This window comes from Chiloscyllium punctatum, chromosome 17 (assembly GCF_047496795.1).
Source record: "Chiloscyllium punctatum isolate Juve2018m chromosome 17, sChiPun1.3, whole genome shotgun sequence".
In the NCBI taxonomy this organism is placed as follows: domain Eukaryota; kingdom Metazoa; phylum Chordata; class Chondrichthyes; order Orectolobiformes; family Hemiscylliidae; genus Chiloscyllium; species Chiloscyllium punctatum.
The window spans coordinates 51146318-51173131 of NC_092755.1; the positions used below are offsets into that span (position 1 = coordinate 51146318).

At 42.9% G+C, this 26814-nt stretch overlaps 1 protein-coding gene across 1 annotated transcript in view; it reads left to right on the forward strand.

Annotated features, from left to right (window-relative positions):
- Window positions 1–26814, forward strand: part of ppm1f (protein phosphatase, Mg2+/Mn2+ dependent, 1F) — an 82712-nt gene continuing 55898 nt past the window's right edge. Inside the window, exon 1 of the mRNA XM_072587112.1 lies at window positions 1–329. Coding sequence (XP_072443213.1) covers window positions 124–329 — 206 coding nt within the window. The 5' untranslated portion in view covers window positions 1–123. The remainder of the gene's footprint in view (window positions 330–26814) is intronic.

Consider the following 26814-nt stretch of genomic DNA (forward strand, 5'->3'; position numbering starts at 1 on the left):
GTGGGGGGGAGCTGTTGGGTCAGCGCATATGCGTAGTCCAGCTGCCAGCGGGTGGCTGACAGTTGGAGGCGCGTGAGCTGTCGTTTTAGTCCGGCTCAGGCAGCGGCCGGAGATGAATTAGCCATGACATCTGCGCCCGAAAAGAGCGGGACCGTGGCAGCACCGGAGGAGAAAACGGTGCAGCGGGTATTGGACTCCTTCGTGCAGGAGTTCCCGACTCCTCTAGGCCCCGAGGATTCGTTGCCCGTGCGCTTGCAGAGCCCGGCGCTGAGCTGGGAGGAGTTGGAGGGGGAGTGCGCCGAAATGGGGCTGAAGCTGCTGCGGGACAGGTGAGGGCACGGGCTGGGAGTGGGATTGGCCTTCTACTGTATTTGCAGCCCCTTTCCCCGATAAGCAGCAGGGTTGCAATTCACTCTGAGCTGCCACCGACCGATTTATGTCAAGCTTATACAGCCAGGAACTGTATGGGATGCTTGAAATATTTGACAGATTTAATTGTTAGAGTTCTTTTGAGGATTAAACAAGCGGGCGGATGAAGAGTGTCATCTAAGTTACTATTGCAAGATAACACCCTAATAGGGGCGAGATTATATTAATGTGGAGACAGATTGGCTAACCGACAACCAGAATCTGGACGGAAAGGTCGTTTTCACGTTGGCAAGTTTTACCTTGTGGGATCAGTGGCGCGAACTGAATTGTTTACCGTATGTTCTGCATCAATCGTTTGACTCCTTTGTCGCCAAATTTGCCGATATAAAGATGCAAAACAGTACAGTTCGTGAGTGGTGGGCAAAACTTTGACCGAATCAATATTAATATGGGGAAAATGAGGGGGTCCACTTTGACAGGAAGAATAAAAAAAGTAGAATATAGTTTAATTGGAGAGATTGGCAAACTATGTAGAGGCATTTGGGAGGTCTTCATACATGAAATGTAAAGTTAGCATGCAAGCAGGTAATAACAGTAAATTGAGTTCTCATTGTATACCTTCACGCTATTGTTATGAAACTGAAACCATTACATAGTCCTCCTGGGAACTTCTCCTTGGTTGATACTCTGTAACTATATATCTAAACAAAACACATATCTAAAAATCTTAAGATTCATAGAATCCCTACATTGTGGAAGCAGGCCATTTGGCTCATTTGAATCCAGTGACCCTCTGAAGAACAACCCTTCCAGACTCTTTCCGCCCCCCGCCCCCCAAAATCCCTGCAACCCTGAAAGCCTGCATGTCTTTGGACTGTAGGAGGAAACCAGAGCATTCAGAAAACCCACACAGGTATGGGGAAAATGTGCAAACTCCACATAGACATTTGCCGAAGGCAATTTGGGTCCCTGATGCTGTGTGACAGCAGTGCTAACCACTGAGCCATTAATTCAAGGTTTTAGCCCAATTTTATGTCTTAAAAATCTGTTCTGTTCACACTTGGGCACAATTTGTCAAAACTGTCACACAGCTGAGAAAATATCCAGCATTCTAAATAAAGAGAAAGTGGGGATTGCATATGCTAGATATCATAGTTGAAGAGTGTGGTGCTGGAAAAGCACAGCTGAAGGTGCTGGAAAAGCACAGCTAACATTTATGTTAGAAATGTCGATTCTTCTGCTCCTCAGACGCTGCTTTGACTAGCTGTGTTTTTCCAACACCACACTCTTTTGACAGAATTCTAAGTAAGCCCATATACTTTGTTAAAAAGTCAATTTGCCCATCTCCCAGTTTAATGGATCCTTCTGAGGGACTCTTAGATCTATATCTTTGCCATAAATTAATCAGTTTTTAATTGGGTCATAGCATATATGTGTAACAAGTTTTTGGAAATCAGTCATTTAGCAGCAGATCTGATAAGTTAAGCAAGGAGGAATTTATTTTCTAAGAATTGTTAATCAATGGAGTCCAGATTATTGAATATATTCTATACTGAGCTAGATAGATATTAGATCTACGAGGGGTAGACAGCCGTGAAGTTAAAGCCACAATTGGAGCAGTATTGAATAGTGCAGTAGGCTCTAGGGGCTGAATGGTTAACTCCTATTTCTGTCTTGTGTTCTTGAATGCCACCACATTCATGACTCTGAATTAAGTGAAAATTGATCAGTTTGAACATTCTGCAAGAAAGAGGGTCCACGTCATTTCCTGAACTTTTTATTTAAGAACCAATTTGAACACTATGTGTAGCCCTGCATGAACTGTGTCAACAGCTATTCAGAGTGTACTTCTTCCTTGTAAGAAAGGAAGTGCTGCAGACACACAGCGTTTGAAGCAATGATTAGATTAGATTAGATTAGATTAGATTATTTACAGTGTGGAAACAGGCCCTTCGGCCCAACAAGTCCACACCGCCCCGCCGAAGCGCAACCCACCCATACCCCTACATTTACCCCTTAGATTAGATTAGATAAGGTGCAGATAAATTTATTTGCAAGAATGAAACCAGTGGGCATAGTCTCAGAGTAAAGGGATGCCAACTTAGGACTGACATGAGGAATTTCTTCTGGAGGGTTGAGTCTTTGGAATAGTCACAGATGTGGGGGCAGCAACCTTGTGTACATTTAAGGCAGAGATAGACTCTTGATCCGCATAGGAATCTAGGATTACAGGGAAAAGCTGGAGAGTGGATCTGAGGAATGTCAGATTAGTCATGATCCTTTCAAATGGTAGAGCAGGCTCAAGGGCAGAGCAGCCTATTTCTGATTTTTTTTTACAGTGCCAGGAATGGAAAAGTTGGTGTTCACTCTATAGCACAGAAGGTGAAGAGATTTGCTGGTAGTGTTATAACCATAAGTTATTTTGATAGTGAATAAGGTGATACTGTTTCCTATGGCAGAAGACCTACTCTTGGGAAATAAGGCAGGGCAGGTGATTGAGGTGTCAGTTGGGGGAGCTCTTTGGGGCCAGCGACCATAATTCTATTAGTTTAAAATAGTGATGGGAAAGGATAGACAAAATCTAAAAGTTGAAGTTCTAAATTGGAGGAAGGTTAATTTTGACAGTATTAGGCAAGAATCCGCTTTCAAAAGCTGATTGGGGGGGCAGATGTTCGGAGGTAAAGGGATGGCTGGAAAATGGGAAGCCTTCAAAAGTGAGATAACAAGAGTCCAGAGAAAGTATATTCCTGTTAGGGTGAAAGGAAAGGCTGGTAGTTATAGCAAATGCTGGATGACTAAAGAAATTGAGTGTAGTTAAAAAGAAGGAAGCATATGTCAGGTATAAACAGGATGGATTGAGTGAATCCTTCGAGTATAAAGGCAGGAGCAGTATACTTAAGAAATCAGGAGGGCAAAAAGGGGGCATGAGGTAGCTTTGGCAAATAGAGTTAAGGAGAATCCAAAGGGTTTTTACAAAAATAGTCAGGACAAAAGAGTAACTAGGGAGAGAATAGGTCCCCTCCAAGATCAGCAAGGTGGCCTTTGTGGAGCCGCAGGGGGTGGGGACGAATATTTTGCATCAGTATTTACTGTGGAAAAGCACATGGAAGATATAGAATGTAGGGAAATAGATGGCAACACTTTGAAAAATGTCGATATTACAGAGGGGTAAGTGCTGGATGTCTTGAAATGCATAAAAGTAGATAAATCCCCAAGACTTGATCAGGTGTACTATCAAACTCCATGGGAAGCTGGGGAAGTGATTGCTGGGCCTCTTGCTGAGATATTTGTATCATCGATAGTCACTGGTGAGATGCCGAAAGACTGGAGGTTGGTAAACGTGGTGCCACTGTTTAAGAAAGGTGGCAAGGACAAGCCAGGGAACTTTAGACCAGTGATCCTGATTTTGGTGGTGGGCAAATTGTTGGAGGGAATCCTGAGGGACAGGAGGGACATGTATTTGGAAAGGCAAGGACTGATTAGGGATAGTCAACATGGCCTTTTGCGTGAGAAATCATGTCTCACAAACTTGATTGAGTTTTTTGAAGAAGTAACAAAGAAAGAAGTCTGAGGGCAGAGCAGTAGATGTGATCTATGTGGACTTTAGTAAGGCGTTCGACAAGGTTCCCCATGGGAGAATGATTAGCAAGGTAAGATCTCATGCAATACAGGGAGAACTAGCTATTTGGATACAGAACTGGCTCAAAGGTAGAAGACAGAGGGTGGTGGTAGAGGGTTGTTTTTCAGACTGGAGGCCTGTGACCAGTGGAGTGCCACAAGGATCAGTGCTGGGCCCTCTACTTTTTGTCATTTACATTTTGGATGCGAGCAAAAGAGGTACAGTTAGTAAGTTTGCAGATGACACCAAAATTGGAGGTGTAGTGGACAGTGAAGAGCGTTACCTCAGATTACAACAGGATCTTGACCAGATGGGCCAATGGGCTGAGAAGTGGCAGATGGAGTTTAATTCAGATAAATGTGAGGTGCTGCATTTTGGGAAAGCAAATCTTAGCAGGACTTATATACTTAATGGTAAGGTCCTAGGGAGTGTTGCTGAACAAAGAGACCTTGGAGTGCAGGTTCATAGCTCCTTGAAAGTGGAGTCGTCGCAGGTAGATAGGATAGTGAAGAAGGCGTTTGGTATGCTTTCCTTTATTGGTCAGAGTATTGCGTATAGGAGTTGGGAGGTCATGTTGTGGTAGTACAGGACATTGGTTAGGCCACTGTTGGAATATTGTGTGCAGTTCTGGTCTCATTCCTTTCGTTAAGATGTTGTGAAACTTGAAAGGGTTCAGAAAAGATTTACAAGGATGTTGCCATGGTTGGAGGATTTGAGCTATAGGGAGAGGTTGAATAGACTAGGCCTGTTTTCCCTGGAGTGTCGGAGGCTGAGGGGTGACCTGATAGAGGTTTACAAGATCATGAGGGGCATGGATAGGATAAATAGATGGGGTGAGAAGTGGTGGAGGCTAGTACAATTGCAGCACATAAAAGGCATCAGGATGGGTATATGAATAGGAAGGGTTTGGAGGGATATGGGCCAGGTGCTGGCAGGTGGGACTAGATTGGGTTGGGATATCTGGCTGGCATGGACGAATTGGACCAAAGGGTCTATTTCTGTGCTGTACATCTCTATGACACTGTGACTAAGAATCCATAACCATAGGAGACAGAATTAATGTGTTTGCTAGGTTGTGACCTAACCCTATCACACTGTCTTGAAGCAGATTCTATAGTGTAATTCCAAAGAAAATTACAAAAGTATTTGAAGAGATAAAATCCAGGACTCTGCAAAATGCAGAGGAGTGGAACTAATTGGATAGCTCTCCTAAACAGCCAGTTCAGACACAGGAGGCAGAATGACCTCCTAAGCTGCATTATGAGATGAAGGGTTAATTTTTTTATTCAACACTTTCCACGATTGACATTTTGTCTGTACAATTACTTACCCAAGGGTAAGGGGAGAGTGGAATGGCTGCATATATTTTTCTGTTACTGCTTTGTTTGTATATCTGTAAATAGTTAACTACATCCTGCAAAGTGTTCAAGTTGTTGTGCATGGTGTGTTACACTTGACTCTAAACCTGTTGCAAATTGGTTGTACTAAATTTTGTAAAAATGAAAAATTCGGATTATGTGCATCAGTGCTTCAAATGTTTAATGACATTGGGCCCCCTGAAAGGAACATTTTAAAAGTAGAAAACTGCATTCAAGCTTTTCAGCAACTTCTCCAACTGACTGGATCAGGGAGGAAAAGAACTGCCAGAGTTAACCTTCCAGACAATAATTACGCCCAGTCAAAATTCATGTAAATTTAGGAGACGAGCTCACCAGTCTTTGATTGTGCTAATCTGGGGATGGAGATTTTAGACACTTCTTTCAGGGAGGGTAGGCAGCGATGGAGGGCAAAGCAGACTTAAAATGTAGTCTGAGAGGTAAAATAGTTATTTTGTGTGGTTTTGCTCTTCTACTGGTCCCAATGTTTTTGGCCATGACTTTTCTGCCAATCTGATTCTAGGTGACCACTGTCCCTCATGTTTGATCGGAAATGTTTCCATTTTTATGTTGTTTTCATTAAAGTTTTTATAGGCTTGGCAACACTTGGTCAAGCCTACCCATCAGAAATTGCTGGGACACAGTGGAACATGTCATCCTGCCTCTCTCCTTCTGGAAAATTGAGTTGTGGGAAGCATAAGTTTTAATTTCATCACACCAGTATAAAAGAGAATGAAAGAATGATGTAAAGAATTTGGACTGGAAGACCAATTCAATGTCAAGTTCATATCTGCAGTCTGATGCTTTACGGTATAGAACAATCATTTATAAACCTTTTCTAAATCACAAATTTCAAGTGTTCAGAAAGCTTCTGAAATATTGAAGCATTATTTAACCATTCCTTTCTTCAGTTATGAATTGTAGCAAATGGTAACTAGTATGAGAGAACCAATTTTCCTGGAAACAATTTGAATGTTACAACAACTAGCATCAATAAAAGTATTTAACACAAATACCATAGATCACAATGCGACGATAAACCAAATGAGGAGACATTAGATGGATTGAGGTGTTGCATTTTGGTAAGGCAAACCAAGGCAGGTAAATCGTAGGATCCTGGGGAGTGGTGCCAAACAAAGACCTCTGGATGCAAGTGCATATTCCTTGAAACAGGAGTCACAGGTCGACAGGGTAGCAAAGAAGGCATTTGGTATACTTGCCTTTATTGGTCGGAACATTGAGTAGACGAACTGGATGTCATGTTTCAGTTGCACAGAACATTGGTGAGGCCACCTTTATAATACCACATACCATTCTGGTTGCCTTTCTATCAGAAAGATATTAAAACTTGAGGGTGCAGAGAAGATTTACATAGATGTTGTCATGAATGGAGGGAGTTATAGGAGGAGGCTGGGGCTTTTCTTTCCTTGGAGTGTCTGAGACTGAGGGGTGACCTAATAGAGATTTATAAAATCATGAGAGGCATAGATTGAATACCCAAAGTCTTTTTTTCCTAGGGTGGGGGAGCCCAAAACTAGAGGACATATGTTTAAGGTGAGAGGGGAAAGATTTAAAAAGCACCTGAGGGGTAACATTTTCACACTGGATGGTGTGTGTTGGAGCGGGCTGCTAGAGAATGTGATGGATTACAGCCTTTAAAAGACATCTTCATGGGTTTATGAATAGGGAGAACTCAGGGATATGGGCCAAATGCTAGCAAATAGGACTAGGTCAGATTCGGGTATCAAGTCAGTGTGGAAAGGTTGGACTAAAGAGTTATGCAGTATGAAAACAAACCCACTAAAGGGGAGCTAAAGAAAAATGAGGGAAGGGGCATAGGCAGGAAATTTCAGCATCAGGTTTTAGCAGTTGAGACACAGCGGCTGATGTGGCATACTCTTTGCACTGGTCAAAAATAGCAATCTGGGATTGGTGAATGGAAGGTCAAAGGCAGTTACAAAAATAGAGAGGTGTGAAGCTGTTAAAGATGAGAATTTAAAACTGGAAACACTGGTCAACTGAAAGCCAACGTATCAATGGCAGAGGCTGTATAGGAATTTGGACAAAAATGGTTCCCCATTGAGTCTTGTTATCAACCATAATGTTGATGTATAATCACCCAACAGATTGTGGTTCAACTGACGTTGCTGAAAGATTATCCCCCATTTGGACTTGCATCAACAAAAAAGTAATACATGTCCAACTTGATCAGTTCTCCAGACTAGAAAGTTTAAAACCTAGGACTTAAAATTTACAGATACTCAAACTATTAGTAGCATTGGTGGTGGACATCTTAGGAAAGTTAAGTGGTAGGAAAATAACAAATGTAAGATAAGAGCAGTGTAGGAAATGATGATAAAGAGCAAATGATAAACAAGGTGCCTCTGGTGTAGTGCATATTTGAAGTTTTGTGTATGTTGTCAGCCAAGGCTTGCCTGTTTATGATGTTGTATTTAAAATTAAGATTTGGGTCATGTGAAGCAATCAGTCACGAGATCTATTGTGGTTATTTTGTGCTGTCTAATTAGAAACTTACCAGGATCACTAGGTTAAAAGGTTTTCTGAAGATGAGAGATATTATTGGGATAAGCATATGAAGTTAAATTCATCTGACCATCGAACTATGACAATTCCTACTCCGTTTTCTCAACCTTCCCAGTATAAATTTGAAATCCATGAAAAGGTTAACTTCATATAGTCGGGCAGTCCAGAACTAGAAGGCATACAGCGGATGGTACGTGTATGGAAATGAGCTGCCAGAGGAAATGGCGAAGGCTGGTGCAATTGCAACATCTAAAAGGCATTTGGATGGGTATATGAATAGAAAAGGTTTGGAGGGTTATGGGCCAGGTGCTGGCAGGTGGGACTGGATTGGGTTGAGATACCTGGTCGGCATGGACAGGTTGGACCGAAGGGTTTGTTTCCATGCTGTACATCTCTATGACTATATAAATTGCTCAGCGAGTGGAAACTATATTATAAATATATTTACAGTTCTAGTCAAACTGTCATTAACTGTCTTGTGAAACATAATAGGTTTGGAAAAAAAAGAGTGGGAACTTCTGAAAGCTTTTCTGTGTATTTTTAAAAAGTATAGAAATTCACATTTTTTTTAAGCAAAATGGAATTGATAAAGAACTTGAAACAAATGGAAGCCATTAAAATATGGGTGAGTATTCAGTTTTGACTCCTTTTAACTTTTCAGATAAGAATTGGGGAAACAGAAGCTCTCTATCCTCAAGTTGGAGCCTTGTTGTTTCCTTTCATTTGTTGTGTACTTCTCTGTTATGGAAGATAAAGGAATTAGTTTCCTTTTTTTGTCAGCTGGCTTTTTGTTTCACATTTACAAGCTTTGTTAGTGTTTCCTTTTTTCTGAACTGTTCAACTTAATTCATAACATCCGCAATTGTGCTTCATAAAATGCTGAGTGCCATAATTCTGCAACTGTCCTGCACACCATTTTAAAAATGAAGATCAAGTGTAACTTGCAGAATAATCTCACTGAACAAAAAATTACTGTAATATCCATATAGCTGCAGATTGAATTTTGTTTGAATATTTGAGACTGCAGCTTTATGAATTTGATTCTGTTGGCTGGTGTGCAAATCACTTTGGCAATTGTAACTAGGAGTCAATTTTCTATTACGCAATGTATTTTCCAAGAATCCTTATTTTGCAACTGGTGCTAACTTGCTCTTTGACCTTGTATGTAGAAAAGACAAAAGTAATAGTCAGTTTTACCAGTTTTTAAGAGTAATATGAAGTTAAGTTACCAGGACACATTGAGATTTTAGGATTAATGAATATTTGTAGCAATACCTCTTTTGCTTTTCTAAATTGAAACTTCAGGTGTATCTGCAATGATTGGAGAATGCATCTTAATGTGATGTTGATCATCCTGTTGATTAGTGTACTTGGCTTTAGATCGTATGAGCAATTAAGTTATTTTTTCCAGGAATCTTTTGGGCATATTTACACTCTGTTCATAGGTGGGAGGGTGTGTGCATGTCTGCAAGATAATGAATAAAACTGAGGACCTCATTCAATAGTATTAGGATTTTAAATTATCTTTTTTTAAATTCTGGGAATTAGATACAAAAATGGGTTAAAATATTTACTTTGTCTTTTGATCATTGAAGCAGAAGACAGTCTGTAGCAGTTAGCAAATGGCTTTTGAGGGGAATAAACTCAAGTCCTCCCAAAAGGAAGTTACTAATGTGACTGTCAGAGCCATTGTGTGCATGAAATACACTTTCAGTATATTTGGTTAGAACTGGAATCCTAATCATTGTTAGATTTCCTTTTATAACCTTTAAATCAAGAATTTTGTGTAATGAAGTTTAAGAACTCTTTGCCAATGTCAAATACAGTACTGTATCACCTTGTATAATATTCTCTATAGTGAGTACGTTAGATATGTTGTAGAGGTAGATTATACAGTCTGACTTTTGGCATTTTGTTTAGGTTAGATTACTTAGTGTGGAATCGGGCCCTTCGGCCCAACAAGTCCACACTGACCCACTGAAGCACAACCCATCCAGACCCATTCTCCTACATCTACCCCTTCTCCTAACACTACGGGCAATTTAGCATGGCCAATTCACCTAACGTGCACATTTTTGGACTATGGGAGGAAACTGGAGCACCCAGAGGAAACCCACGCAGACACAAGGAGAATGTCTGTGTGGAGTTTGCACAGTCACCTGAGGCAGGATCTAAGTAACTGTATGATATTGCTTTGTTATTATTCCAATCTTTTTACCCAGTATTTGTACCCACACGTTATTTTTGTTCTTTGGCCTGTATTATGTGTGTTCTGCTCCGGTCTGGTATATAGTCATCAGGTGTTTAAAACAATAGGTAATGGTGATTGCCCCACCAGTTTTTAAAGTCTGCAGCCAGAAGAGAATGTCCTCTGCAGTTCTTGGAATGTGAGGAATCCTTGCAATGCTGTGTTCCTCCATCTAGGAGGTCACACACTATAATGACTTGTGGGAAGGGGGCTGGGTGGAGGATTGTAATGTGGACTACTTCAGGGTGGGGGCAAGAAACAAGAGTTTCTGTGCTAATTGGTAGTGCCTGGCAACATGCTTCAAAAGCATTTGTTGAAGCACCGATTCAAGAAAATTGTACTGCAAAGTCAGGTATTACCAATTCTGCTGACTGAGGCATTTACTTCACTGTTGATCTTTTTTGGGGTCAAAATGAATGTTTAATTGGGCACCCTGTTGGAAATTAGTGTGTACCTTTTTTAAAACTGAATTTTCCTGGTATTGTAAAGCATGAGATTTCATTTTAACTGCTATTACAGCAGTAACTAACTTGTGCATAAAAGCAAGGGGAAAGATCACAGGAATAGACAATAGACAATAGATGCAGGAGTAGGCCATTCTGCCCTTTGAGCCTGCACCGCCATTCAATATGATCATGGCTGATCATTCCTAATCAGTATCCTGTTCCAGCCTTATCTCCATACCCCTTGACTCCACTATCTTTAAGAGCTCTATCCAATTCTTTCTTAAATGAATCCAGAGACTGGGCCTCCACTGCCCTCTGGGGCAGAGCATTCCACACAGCCACCACTCTTTGGGTGAAGTAGTTTCTCCTCATCTCTGTCCTAAATGGTCTACCCCGTATTTTTAAGTTGTGTCCTCTGGTTCGGCACTCCCCCATCAGCGGAAATATGTTCCCTCCTGCCAGAGTGTCCAGTCCTTTCATAATCCTATACGTTTCAATCAGATCCCCTCTCAGTCTTCTAAACTCAAGGGTATACAAGCCCAGTCGCTTCAGTCTTTCCGTGTAAGGCAATCCTGCCATTCCAGGAATTGACCTCGTGAACCTACGCTGCACTCCCTCAATAGCCAGAATGTCTTTCCTCAAATTTGGAGACCAGAACTGTACACAGTACTCCAGGTGTGGTCTCACCAGGGCCCTGTACAGCTGCAGAAGCACCTCTTTGCTTCTATACTCAATCCCTCTTGTTATGAAAGCCTTCTTCACGACCTGCTGTACCTGCATGCTTGCCTTCATTGACTGGTGGACAAGAACACCCAGATCTCTCTGAACAGCCCATTTACCTAATTTGATACCATTGAGGTAGTAATCTGCCTTCCTGTTCTTGCCACCAAAGTGGATAACCAGACATTTATCCACATTAAACTGCATCTGCCATGCATCTGCCCACTCACCTAACTTGTCCAGGTCACCCTGTAATCCCCTAACATCCTCATCACATTTCACCCTACCACCTAGCTTTGTGTCATCAGCAAATTTGCTAATGTTATTGCTGATACCATCTTCTATATCATTTACATATATTGTAAAAAGCTGCGGTCCCAGCACGGATCCCTGCGGTACCCCACTGGTCACTGTCTGCCATTTCGAAATGGAGCCGTTAATCACTACCCTTTGTTTCCTATTAGCCAACCAATTCTCTATCCGATCTAGTACTTTGCCCCCAATCCCGTGCACCCTAATTTTACTCACTAACCTCTTGTGTGGGACTTTATCAAAAGCTTTCTGAAAGTCCAGGTACACTACATCCACTGGATCTCCCTCGTCCATCTTCCGAGTTACATCCTCAAAAAATTCAAGAAGATTAGTCAAGCATGATTTTCCCTTCATAAATCCATGCTGACTCTGTCCTATCCTGTTACTATTATCCAGATGTGCCGTAATTTCATCCTTTATAATAGACTCCAGCATCTTTCCCACCACTGAGGTCAGACTAACTGGTCTATAATTTCCTGCTTTCTCCCGCCCACCCTTAAAAAGTGGCACAACATTAGCTGCCCTCCAATCCTCAGGAACCGACCCCGATTCTATTGAACTCTGGAAAATGATCACCAGCGCATCCATGATTTCCCGAGCCACCTCCTTCAGTACCCTGGGATGCAGGCCATCAGGTCCCGGAGACTTATCAACCTTCAGACCTAACAGTCTCTCCAACACCAAATCCTGGCAAATAGAAATTCCCTTAAGTTCAGGTCCTTCAGCCACTGTTACCTCAGGGATATTGCTTGTGTCTTCCCCAGTGAACACAGATCTGAAGTACCCATTTAATTCCTCTGCCATTTCTTCGTTCCCAGTAATATATTCCCCTGCTTCTGTCTTCAAGGGCCCAATTTTTGTCCTAACCATTTTTTTGCCTTGGACATACCTAAAAAAGCTTTTACTATCCTCCTTTATATTCTTGGCCAGTTTACCTTCGTACCTCATTTTTTCTCTGCGTATTTCCTTCTTACTAATCCTCTGTTGTTCTTTAAAAGCTTCCCAGTCCTCCGTTTTCCCGCTTATCTTCGCTAAGTTATACTTTTTCTCTTTTAACCTTTATATGTTTCTTTACTTCCCTCGTCAGCCACGGCCACCCATGTCTCCTCCTGGGATCTTTCTTCCTTTTAGGAATGAACTGATCCTGCGTCTTCTGCATTATACACAGAAATATCCGCCATTGTTCCTCCACGGTCTTCCCTGTTAAGGTATTGAACCATTGAACTTTGGCCAGTTGCTCCCTCATAGCTCCATATTTCCCTTTTATTCAACTGAAATATTGTCACATCAGATTGTACCCACTCCCTCTCAAATTGCAGATTGAAGCTTATTGTATTATGGTCACTACTTCCCAATGGCTCCTTCACTTCGAGGTCACTGACCAATTCTGGTTCGTTACACAATACCAGATCCAGAATCGCCTTATCCCTGGTCGGCTCCAGCACCAGCTGCTCTAAAAATCCATCTCTGAGGCACTCCACAAAGTCTCTTTCTTGAGGCCCGATACCATCCTGATTCTCCCAGTCTACCTGCATGTTAAAATCCCCCATAACAACTGTAGTAACATCTTTGCGACAAGCCAATTTCAGCTCCTGATTCAACTTACCTCCAACATCCAGACTACTGTTTGGGGGCCTGTAGATGACTCCCATGAGGGTCTTTTTACCCTTAGTGTTTCGAAGCTCTATCCACACTGACTCTACATCCCCTGACTCTAGGTCCGCCCGCGCAAGGGACTGAATATCCTCCCTTACCAACAAGGCCACCCCACCCCCTCTGCCCGTCAGCCTATCCTTACGATAGCACGTATAGCCTTGAATATTCATTTCCCAGGCCCTGTCCCCATGAAGCCACGTCTCCGTTATCCCCACAATATCGTATCTGCCAATTTCCAAAAGAGCCTCAAGCTCATCCACCTTGTGTCTAATGCTTCGTGCATTCATATATAGAATTTTTAATTTGTTACTGCTCTCACCCTTCCCCTCAACCCTTATTTCACTCAACTTTACAGCATGATGCCTTTTCCAGTTTTCTGCCTCCTTGATACAGTTGTCTTTCTTGACTTCTCTTGTTCTAACTACCCCTTCAATTTCCTTTTTAAACATCCAGCTTGTCCCCTCCCCCCCGCTACTTAGTTTAAATGTAGCGGTGTTGCAGCAGAAAACCTGCCTGCCAGAATGCCGATCCCTGTTCTATTAAGGTGCAAGCCGTCTCTCTTGTAGAATTTATGGTTACCATAAAATATACCCCAGTGATCCAAGAACTTGAAACCTTGCTTCCTGCACCAGTTCCCCAACCACACGTTTAAGTCCATTATCTCCCGGTTTCTGGCCACACTAGCCCGAGGAACTGGAAGCAAACTGGAGATAACCACCTTGGACGTCCTGCTTTTTAGCCTTCTTCCTAGTTCTGCGAAGTCTCGCTGTAGTATGTTCCTCCTCTTCTTCCCGACATCATTTGTGCCGACGTGTACCACCACCTCGGGCTCTTCACCCTCGTCCTTGAGGATGTCCTGCACTCTGTCCGCGATGTCTTTCACTCTAGCACCAGGAAAGCAACACACCATCCTTAAATCCCGTCTGCTGCCACAAAAACCCCGGTCAGTTCCTCTCACGATGGAGTCCCCTATTACCACGGCTCTATGCGATGTCCGACTCTTCCGCTCTGCTTCTGCGGCAACTTTTGATTGACAAACATAGCCGCCTTGCGAACTGGTAGTGTCATCAGACTCTACTGTTTCCAAAAGCTTCAACTTGTTCCTGACAGGTACTTCTCCCGGCGTCTCTTGCACCTGTCTCCTCTCTGCCTTCCTCATCGTCTGCACTCTTCTGCTCTCTTCTGGCATGATTGGTGTAATAACATCACTGAAGGTCTTGTCCAGAAAGATCTCGTTCTCTCGGATGAGCCTAAGGTCTTCGAGTTCTTTCGTCAGTGCTGCAATATGCTCGGTCAATTGCTGAATGTGCGCACACTTTCCACACATATACGAGCCAGACACACCAGAGTCGTTGACTTGCCACATCAAACACGTAGCGCACTGAACCAGCTGAGCAGTCATGTCTTCACCCTCTTCAACTGTGGCGTAATCTCTTTACTCAACCTCCTTATCAAGATTCCTGAGCTGAAGCCTCACTCTTCGATCTAAACTTCCTTAGACCCTCTTCCTATGGCAACTCTGTGGACTCTTAATTAAGGTTAGAGGAGGAGGGAGGGAGGGAGACCCTACTTTGTAGGACCTGGGGTTTAGAACACACCCACTCTAATAACAATCACTTACCTACCCGACCAGCTTTGCGCTCCGTCTGAGCTTCCGCCCAGCTCCCGCCGCTCTCTGCTGCGAAAAGGAGAGAATCTGGGGTTGCAATGCCCTATTGAACTATCGTCAATGATTTATCTTGCGCCATGTATACCTTTTTATTATCATCATTATTATTTGTTTGAGAAAGTACATTTCTTCTAAAAAGAATCATAACCTGAACATTATGGAAAGGTGGCAATGTTTGCTCTAGCTTCAAAAGTAGGCACCTGTGGTCGTTATCCAAAAGGGTTCAGACAGATGACTGACATAGATTGCACGCTCTGAAATATGATGTATTAACAGGGAGAGCTTGGCAATGAGTGAGTAACGAGAAGTTCCAAGGTAATGGGCTACCACCCACCTGAAGAGATGGCAAGGTGATGGAGCTGACAGGGTAGGTGGTGTTTCAGGCTGCTGGGCCATCTGCTCCCTCTCATGACTGACTACATCCTTTTTATTGTTGTTTTTTACATTTAACTTTTTGAATCCCATTTATTTTTTTTATCCTGCAGCTGTGGTGGTGGAGAGGGGTTGCAGGAAGCTGTTGAGCAGTTCTTTCCTCATGGCCATCACTTTGCGGCTAGACCAACTGTCCTAGTGTCAATGAATTGGGGTCTGTTATTTTCCTCTGTTTTGGCAACACCAGCAACGGCAGGGGGTTGAATGATATCTTAATTCTTGGGAGTTAATTTGAATGGTCAACCAGTTCTTGGAAGTTGAGGTGAGTCCTGGTCTTGAGAGTTAAGACAGTCTTCTGGCTATGGTGGCAGCTGGATATCAGCAGCGATGAGGCAGCCTTGGCAGAGGCAATGCCTGGGTCTCTTTGATGGCAGGGTCTGCTTTAGTATGCTGACTCCCTGGTGTTGCAGCCTCGGAATGGTTTGGCGGTTGCAGAGTATTGTGGTATCCAGTATTCACTTAGGAAATTAAGAAGGTGTGGATACCACAAAAGATTAAATTTGTCCTGACAGCTCCATAGTTACCACCCTCCTCATCCTTGAACCATGCAAGTCGACATCTAACAAGTTGTATTGAGTATTTTGTGAGTAGTTTTGGGCCCAGTACCTAAGGAAGAATGTGTTGGCTTTTTAAGAGGGTCCAGAAGAGGTTCATAAGAATGATCCCAGGGATGAAAGACTTGGTACATAAGGAATAGTTGATGACTCTGCTCTGTACTTAATTGAATGTAGATGGATCCGAGTTAGGGAGGGGCAGTATCTCATTGAAACTTACAGAATACTAAGAGACCTGGACAGAGTGGCCATGAAGATGTTTCCATCAGTAGGAGAAACTAAGACCCGAGGGTCAGCTTCTGAGAAAAGAGGCAATCCTTTAGTACTGAGATAAGGAGGAATCTCTTCATTCAGAGGATGGAGAATCTGTGGAACTCATTGCCACAGTGGTCTGTGGAGGCCAAATCATTGAGTGCATTAAAGACACAGATAGCTAGCTAGATAGATTCTTGATTAGTAAGACAATCAAGGGTTACAGGGAGAAGGTTAGAATGGAGTTGAGGAACACAAGAAGGCGTTTAGTATGCTTTACTTTATTGGTCAAAGCATTGAGTACAGGAGTTGGGAGGTCATGTTACGTCTGTACAGGACTCTGGTTAGGCCACTGTTGGAATATTGCATGGAATTCTGGTCTCCTTCCTATTGGAAAGATGTTGTGAAACTTGAAAGGGTTCCAAGAAGATTTACAAGCATGTTGCTAGGGTTGGAGGATTTGAGTTATAGGGAGAGGCTGAATAGGCTGGGGCTATTTTCCCTGGAGCGTCGGAGGCTGAGGGGTGACCTTATAGAGCTTTACAAAATTATGAGGGGCATGGATAGGGTAAATAGACATAGTCTTTTCCCTGGGGTGGGGGAGTCCAGAACTAGAGGGCATAGATTTAAGGTGAAAGGGGAAAGATATAAAAGAGACCTAAGGGGCAACTTTTTCACGCAGAAGTGGTACGTGTATGGAATGAGCTGCCAGAGGAAGTGGTGGAGGCTGGTACAATTGCAACATTTAAAAGGCATTTGCATGGGTATATGAATAGGAAGGGTTTGGAGGGATATGGGCCATGTGCTGATAGGTGGGACTAGATTGGGTTGGGATATCTGGTCGGCATGGATGAGTCAGACCGAAGGGTCTGTTTCTGTGCTGTACATCTGATTCCATTATTTATGTAATGGTGCTGGCTTCTGGTGACTTACACTTTTTACTGTACTTTCATGAAGCTTAAAAATGTGTTGCTGGAAAAGCACAGCAGGTCAGGCAGCATCAAAGGAGAAGGAGAATCGACGTTTCGGGCATAAACCCTTCTTCAGGAATGAGGAGGGTGTGCCACCAGGCCAAGATAAAAGGTAGGGAGGAGGGACTTGGGGGAGGGGCATTGGGAATGCGATAGGTAGAAGGAGGTTAAGGTGAGGGTGATAGGCTGAGGAGGGGGTGGGAGCGGAGAGGTTGGGAAGAAGATTGCAGGTCAAGAAGGCGGTGCTGAGTCTGAGGGTTGGGACTGAGAAAAGGTGGGGGGAGGGGAAATGAGGAAGCTGGAGAAATCTGTATTCATCCCTTGTGGTTGGAGGGTTCGTAGGCGGAAGATGAGTCGCTCTTCCTCCAGGTGTCATGTTGCCATGGTCTGGCGATGGAGGAGGCCAAGGACCTGCATATCCTTGGCGGAGTGGGGGGGGGGGGGGGGGGGGGGGGAGAGAGAGAGTTAGTGTTCAAGCACTGGGACACCTGCACCAACCAACCCAACCGCCCCGTGAACGACTCCTCTTCCACCTAGGAACCCTCCAACCACAAGGGATGAATACAGATTTCTCCAGCTTCCTCATTTTCCCTCTCCCCACCTTTTCTCAGTCCCAACCCTCGGACTCAGCACCGCCTTCTTGACCTGCAATCATCTTCCCAACCTCTTTTTATACCCCCCCCCTCACCCCCTCTCCGGCCTATCACCCTCACCTTAACCTCCTTCCACCTATCGCATTCCCAACGCCCCTCCTCCCTACCTTTTATCTTAGCCTGCTTGGCACACCCTCCTCATTCCTGAAGAATGGCTTATGCCCGAAATGTCGATTCTCCTTCTCCTTTGATGCTGCCTGACCTGCGCTTTTCCAGCAACACATTTTTAAGCTCTGATCCCCAGCATCTGCAGTCCTCACTTTCATGAATGCATGTAACAATAAATTACTGTTACTATAAATTACTATCGTTAGAGTGGTGAAGAATTTCTTTCAGCCTGAGGCAACAACACAATGTTATCAGTGAAGACTGTCACCAAAGACTGCAAAACTGAGGTCTAGGATGAGCACTCTGTTGCAAAATTGTGAGAGTCCTGCATGCCTCTTTCTCCATTTTACCAAACAACTTCGGGATTGGTAAAGCACTCTTATTCATAAGTCTTACGTTTTCTTTCACTGTCCAATTAAATAAAGCATTATACCTAAACTATCAAAATCGTACTGCTTAACTCAATACATTATCTGAAAATTGATCACAAATTGTCGATTGCCTACATTAGGTGAGTGTGATCTTGAATCTCTAATTTGAGAGTTGTGAACCTTGGTGGGGTTAAAGTACTTAAAAGTTGAGGTTTTCTGCCTCGGCTATCCTCTCAGGCAGTGCTTTCCAGAACCCCCATTACCCTGAAAATGTTTTTCTTCAAATCCTGTCTCCCCTTCTGCCTTTCACTTTTTAAAGATATGTCCCCTTTGTTATTGACCCTTTGATTAACTGGAACAACTGCTTTCTATTCGCCCTATCCATGCCCCTCATAATCTTGTAGACCTCAATCAGATGCCCCCACAACCTTCCATGCTGCAAAAAAGAAAGTAATCCAAGTTTTCCTGCCTCTCTTCAAAGCTGAAATGCTTCATTCATACAATAGTGTCGTAAATGATCTGACACTTTATCTCAAAAGGGTTGGAATATAAAAGCAGCAACGTGCTTCTGAAATTTTATAAAGCTCTAGTTAGGCTCCATTTAGAATACTGTGTCCAATTTTGGGCCCCACACCTCAGGAAGGACATACTGGCACTGGAGCGTGTCCAGTGGAGATTCACACGGATAATTCCTGGCATGGTAGGCCTAACATACGATGAATGGTTGAGGATCCTGGGATTGTAATTATTAGAGTTTAGAAGGTTGAGGGGAGATCTAATAGAATCTTACAAGATAATGCATGGCTTAAAGGGTGGATGCTGGGAAGTTGTTTCCATGAGGTGGAGCGACGAGGACCCGTGGGCACAGCCTTAAAATTAGGGGTCAATTTCGAATGGAAATGAGGAGACATTTCTTCAGCCAGAGTGGTGCTCATGTGGAATTCATTGCCATGGAGTACAGTGGAGGCTGGGACGTTGGGTGTCTTCAAGGCAGAGATCAATAAATTCTTGATCTCGCAAGGAATTAAGGGCCATGGGGAGAATGCGGGTAAGTAAAATTGAAACGGCCATCAGCCATGGTTAAATGGCAGAGTGGGCTCGATGGGCTGAATGGCTTTCCTTCCACTCCTATGTCTTATGGATGCTCCTCACTTCCACTTGCATGCCCATTCCCCATAACACTTGATGCCCCTACTGATCAAGGATCTATCTATCTCAGACTTAAATATTGACAAAGAGCTGCCATTATGACTGGTAAGGAGTTCCAAAGACATTCACCCCTCTTCATCTTACTCTTAAATTGGTGCCACTTTACTCTGAGATGATTTCCTCTGCTCATAGATTCTCCTGTGAGGGGAAGCATCTCAATATTTACTCTGTCATGTGCTTTAAAAATCTTATTTGTCACTTTTCATTCTTATAATTCCAAAGAGTCCCAACCTGTTTAACCTTTGCTTGTCACACAATCCCTCCCTGTCAGGGATAATCCTAATTTCTTTTAAATTACTCAGTGTGGAAGCAGGCCCTTCGGCCCAACAAGTCCACACTGACCCTCCGAAGAGCAACCCACCCAGACGCATTCCCCTCCACCTAACATTCGGGGCAATTTAGCATGGCCAATTCACCTAACCTGCACATCTTTGGACTGTGGGAGGAAACTGGAGCACCTGGAGGAAACCCACGCAGACACAGGCAGAGCTTGCAAACTCCACACAGACAGTTGCCAAGGTGGGAAGTGAACCTGGGTCTCTAGCACTGTGAGGCAGCAGTGCTAACCACTGTGCTCCCCCCAATTCTGGTCTCCAATGAAATGATATCTTTCCTTAAATCAGGGGACCAAAATCATACTCAGTATTCCTGATGTCTCATTAGCACCAATGCATAGTTGCAGCAGGACTTCCTTACTCCCTTGAAATACAGGTCAACATTCCAATAGCCGCCTTGATTACCTGTTGCTTTTGCATGCTTATTTTGTCTTGTCTGAAACTTCTGTAATTTGAGTCAAGAGATGTACTTTAAAGACTGTCCACTGCCTATTACATAGCTCACAGCAACTATATATAACTGTGTCTTTTAATGTATTTTCCAAATCTAGCTCCGTCAACATGTGTCTTATGCTTTCCATAAGACCATGAGGCATAGCAGAAGTAAGCTATTCAGTGCATAGTCTGCGCTACCATGTGATCATTTTTTCATCAGATCATGGCAGATCTGATCATCTTCAATGCTGCTTTCCCCATAACCCCTGGTTCTCTTACTGTTTTAAAAAGTCTATCTATCTGAGCCTTGAATGTTCCTAATGATCCAGCCTCAGCAGCCCTCTACACTGAAGGCTGGAATTACGCATGCTGGTCCCAAAGTGTACCATGAGGCAACCATCTTTGAGTCTAGAATGCTTGTATGCTTCAGTAAAGTCCCCTCTCATTCTTGTACCTTCCAACAAACACAGGCCCAATCTACTCAACCTAGTCCTTCCATACTGGTGTCAACTTGGGCCTCTTCTGGACTGTCTCCAATACTAATATATCTTTCCTTGGATAAGGTGCCCAAAACTGATCACAGCATTCCAGCTGTGGTCTAACTATATTGCCTGTGTAGTTTTAGTAAAACATCTGAATTTATACTCCATTCCCTTTGAAATAAAGGTTCGCATTTCATTTACCTTCCCACTATCTGCTGAACCTGGATGCTGGCTTTTTTGATTTGTGAATGAGCATAACTTTGCTTATTAAACTGTAACAGCCTTGCTTCAGATTGAACTACCACCCTTAACATAATGTAAAATTGTATCGTTGTTAGCAAGTTTTGAGAAGATTTGTAGCTCGGGTTGAGGTTCTAGATGTAGGTTTGCTCGCTGAGCTGGAAGGTTCATTTTCAGACGTCTTGTCACCACACTAGGTAACGTTTTCATTGAGCCTCCAGACGAAGCACTGCTGGTGTACCCTGCTTTCTAGTTATGTTTGGGTTTCATTGGATTGGGTGATGTCATTTCCTGTTCTTTTTCTCAGGTGATAAATGGGATCCAAGTCAATGTGTTTGTTGATAAAGTTCTGGTTGGAATGTCATGCTTCAAGGAATTCTCATGCACGTCTCTGTTTGGCTTGTCCTAGGATGGATGTGTAGTCCCAGTTGAAGTGGTGTCCTTCCTTTATCTGTATGTGAGGATACTAGTGAGAGAGGGTCATGTCGATTTGTGGCTAGTTGATGTTCATGTATCCTGGTGGCTAGTTTTCTGCCTGTTTATCCAATGTAGCATTTGTTACAGTTCTTGCATGGTATTTTGTAAATGACCATTAGTTTTGCTTGTTGTTTGTATTGGGTCTTTCAAGTTCATTAGCTGCTGTTTTAGTGTGTTGATGGGTCTGTAGGCTGCCATGATGCCAAGGGATCTGGCAGTCATTTCAGAGATGTCTATGATGTAGGGGAGCGTGGCTAGGGCTTCTGGCCGTGTTTTGTCTGTTTGTTTGGGATTGTTGCTGAGAATTTGGCAGACTATATTCATTGGGTACCCATTCTTTTTTAATACACTATATAGGGGATTTTCCTCTGCTCTGCGTAGTTCCCCTGTGCTGTAGTGTGTGGTGGCTTGTTGAAATGTTCTGATGCAGCTACATTTGTGGATGTTGGGATGATTGCTTATGTAGTTTATTACTTCATGTTGCCAATTTCTCAGCAGCAAACCCAAATAAACAGACAAAACACGGCCAGAAACCCTAGCCACTCTCCCCTACGTCATAGACATCTTGGAAATGACTGTCAGACTACTCCAATCCCTAGGCATCATAGCCCACAAACCCACCAACACACTAAAACGGCAGCTAATGAACTTGAAAGACCCAATACAGACAACAAGCAAAACTAATGTCATTTACAATGTACCGTGCAAGAACTATAACAAATGCTACATTGGACAAACAGGAGAAAACTAGCCGCCAGGATACATGAACATCAGCTAGCCAGAAAACGACATGACCCTCTCTCACTAGTATCCTCACATACAGATAAAGGAAGGACACCACTTCAACTGGGACAACACATCCAGCCTAGGACAAGCCGAACAAAGATACACATGACAATTCCTAGAAGCACGGCATTGGCACTCTATCAACCAACACACTGACTTTGCTCCCATTTACCACCCCTGAGAACAAGAACAAGAAATGACGTCACCAACCCAAGGAAACCCAAATATATAAATAGAAAGCAGGAAACACCAGCAGTGCTTCGTCCGGAGGCTTACTGAAGGTATTAGTATGATGATGAAACTTCTGATAATGAATCTTCTGCTCAGAGAGCAAACCTACATCCATTGTATCATTGTGGTTTTTAATCCCTCAAGCCGCTCTTGCAAGATTATGAATTAGTTTGACATTACATAACAGGAGATCGAAAATAGCTTGATCTCTAGTCTTCAACAAAGTTGAGACTACATTTCTATAAAACATTGATTAGGCTTCATTTCAAATGCTGTGCCCCCGTTTTGTTCACTGACAAAATAGCTTTGAATATTTTTGGAAAAGGTGCCAAATCATGGAGATAGTATGAAGTATTTAGGTGATATATGTTTAGTGGCTCTTCTATCTAGCGAAACTAGAAATAGAACCTGTTTAGTATTAAATTAGATGATCATGAAATTTAGTAAAGTGGTATTAGGTGGTACTTTTTAAAAAAAAATAAAGTCCATCAACTGAAGATAAATGTTTTAAACATAAAACACTTTGTCTAGCTTTAGACTGACCTGTCAGAATTGATATTATAGATTCTGATTTAATTATCTTTTCAGAGTGGGGCAGGTGCGGTCTATGAATCACTCAGCAGTTGAACTAAGTGCATTTGGTCAAATGGAGTCTTAACGTAAAATGCTTTGAATTATATGTAGATTAGCTTCTCACTTTAATTTTGAATTATCAGTGCCAATGTAAAATTTAACTATATTGACCCAGTTCAACGGAGTTTGGGGGAACACCACTTCAGTGCAGGTAATTGCACAGCTTCACTCAGGACATATGCTGATCAGAGTGAGTCCACTTTGGCCCACAGCAAAACCTCAAAACAAAGTCATGACTCTGCCAAACTGTCAAAACTTTCTTCAGGATCCTGGCTAGCAAGCCATTGTAGTTGTTGCTGGTCTGTGGACTTGTGGCTACTAGACCAAAATTTAAGTAAGAGAACTCATTATACCAGTATTAGGAGAGTTCATGCCCTGGAAGGTCCACCTTCATCTGGTTAAATAGTCAACGGATTCTAATTGAAATTGATACCGAAGTGGCTATATTAGTGATGGGAGAACCAGTTTTTAATAAAACTTCAAACTGGACTCCAGCCCTTAACTTTGCACAAGACCTCCAGCTAGGCTGAGAACTTATACCAGTGAATGTTTACAGACTTCTCATGAAAAGCAGCTGATTCAGTTACAAGTGACTGTAGTAAAAGGCTCTGCCCCAAACCAATGGGGTGAAATTCGTTGCAAGAGATTGCTGCCTGAGTGAAGTCCTAATTAAGCTTCCAGTAAGCTATAGGGACTATCTGAGGAGCCAAGGACATTTTGCATATTGTCCAGGAAGCCATCTTCAAGTCCAGCCTTGTGCCATTTGCCTTTGTAGGCAACGGTAGAAGCAGAAATAAAAAGCTGGAAAGTGAAGGAATCATCAAATCAGTCCTGTCAGTACAGGAAGTTCATATGCAACTTGGCATCCGTCCTGGCACCGATGCATCCACTCCTTTAAAAGGTCAACCTTGGAAATGGTCTCATCGACCAGCTCTACCCATCAATAAAGAAAAGAAACAACTATTATCCTCCTAAGGTGTTAGCATTCTATGATCCCAAGAAAGATCTGATCTTGATGTGTGATGCCTACCTGTATAGCATCAGATGATATTAGCTCATTAATGGCCCAATGGAAAAGAATGCCCAAAAGTGCATGCATCCAGAATTTTGGCTGTGCAGACCATAAGTATGCCAAGATAGAAAAATAAAGATTGTTACTCATGTTTGGAGTCAGGATGTTCCATCAAACCTTTTTGTGTTTAATGAACAGAAATTTGATAATCATGGACCACAAATCCCTACATTTGTCTGCTTAGAGGACATAGCACTGCCATGGGAGAAAGTGGTGTTGAAGCGTGGTGCTGGAAAAGTACCGCTGGTCAGGCAGCATCGAAGGAGCAAGAGTGTCAATGTTTCAAAAATAAGCTCTTCATCAGGAATGTCATCTACAACCTTCAGGCTATAATCAGAATTGGGTTGTAATACTGTGTGTAATTACAGGTTAGAACACCGTCAAAGAGGCTGAGTAGTGAATGCAGATACATTAGCTGCCTCCCACCGCCGAAGAAAGAGTCTGTAATGATGTTACATTTTTGAGATATGCTACTAGTCAGAGCTAACAATATCAAATATTGGGCACAAAGCTTCAGCCCTTCCAATCTGAAACAACTTGTATTGATGGTAGAAACCAAAGGGCCATCACAATTAGAATTGAATCCATTTTGAACCTAGAGAGACCAACTCACAATAGAGGACAGCATATCATTATGGGGAGTGAGAGAAATTGTCCTGAGCAAAGGTCGCCATCAAATACTGGCTGAGCTCCATCAGGGTCTCAAATCAGGAAGTTCTGGTGGCTAGGCTTGGACAGAGAAGGAGCTGCATTGGTGGGCCAGTGCCCAGAGAGTCAACAAGGACAAAAATTACTGCCAGCAGCTCCTCCACATCCATGGGAATAGCTGAGTAAACCATGGACTCAGTTGCATATTTACCATGCAAGTCCATTCATGGGTTTAATTTTCTTCGGTGCCCAATAAAAGCAGTTGGACATGCACAGGGTTCATTTGTCATGCACTGAGATGACAATACGAAAGTTGCATGCAATTTTTCTCACACTGTTCCAGAAATGTTGGTCACGGACAACGGGCTATCATTTACCAGCAGTGATATCTCTTATACGTCAAGACCCATTTGACTTTAATGACAGCTCCATATCACTCCTCATCCAATGGTCTGGCAGAAAGAGTAGTCCAAATTTTGAAGGATCAATTGAAGAAACCACCTAAGTTAGATACCAAGCTGTCATGGTTCTTGTCCAATTATAGGCACGCCTCATTTCCAACCACAGGGAAAGAACCAGCAGAGTTGTTAATTGGTAGAAGACTCCACACCAGGTTAAGTATGATCTTTGGCATGGGGTGAGGGTGAAACCGCATCAGAGCTCCAATGCTGGACCCAAAACTTTGTGAAGCAAAGTTTTAATGCAGGGAACAAAGTTTTTAGGTGTTAAGAATCATGGACATGGCCCCACATGGATAAGAGGCATGGTCGATGTGAGGACAGGATCAGTGATGTGTAGAATTTGGTTAGGTCTGATGGTCCTTTAACAGCATGTGGATCATATGAAAGCCACAAATTCTCAAATGGTATAGGAGCAAAACATGCCCTGCCCCTTAGAGCCATCTGAATTGCTGCCAGAGCCTGTGAATTTGCCCTTTCTATCAAATGTTTCAATTCTTCTGACTGCGACTTCTGTAATGTCCAGCCCTAATTCAGAAGACGATTGAAGTTCTGCCAAAATGCTCTTGGTGCAGGACACCAGCTCCCATGTGTTACACACCAACGATGTTAGATGCTAAGTTGGAGGAACCTAAGTCAGTGCTAAAATGTCCCAGGAGGCTTTCCAAGAAAGGACTGATCTCTGTCCACAGACTTGTTGGGGGGGAGCTGTAGTGATTGTGATGAGATCAGCCAGCTAGATCTTGTAGCAAATAAGTAACAGCCCCAGCCAGGGAAATCTGGTTTTGATCCGAATGAGTGTCAGAGGTATTGATATTCTGGTGCCTGACTCTGTATGAGGTGGTAGTACAGTCAAGGACTGTACATGTATAAGTAAAGGGTAACTTAGTGATAGGGCTTCTGTGGATGCCTTATTTGCAAGGTTTGTGTATGTTTCGGAATTTCTGAAGCCACATGGCATTATAGTGGCAAGCTAGAGTCACCAGTTGCATCAGTCACCAGCTAGTGTTTCCCACACATAATTATCCATGAATCAGAACTTTAAACACCCAACTTGTTTTATGGCACAGTCTACCACCCTGTGTAGGGTATTGTTGGAGATGTGGCCATCATGCAATCTGAAAACACATCCTATTCAACAAAACCTTCTCTGTTTGATCAGTGCTAACATGCTGATAATGTTTGTCCTAGATTGCACTGCTACCTTGGTGATTGTCTTTCCATGTGATACCAAGGATGCCACACAGACTCAGGAAAAACAGAACCTTTACTCTTGGTTTTGTTGTCATAAAGAGATTACGCTGAGGATACAGGCCTATAAATGAGCATCTTGGTCCTATTGATAAGTTTATTGTTTTCTATCCTCATTTTATTCTCAACAATGCTGGTGCTGAACTCTGTCAATTCAAGCATAATTTGCTAACTGCTTCCAGTAGTGCATTGTTGAGTCTGATCACAAGTAGAAAAGTAACACCCTATCGCAAAAAAATGGCACTGGTGAGACTGAG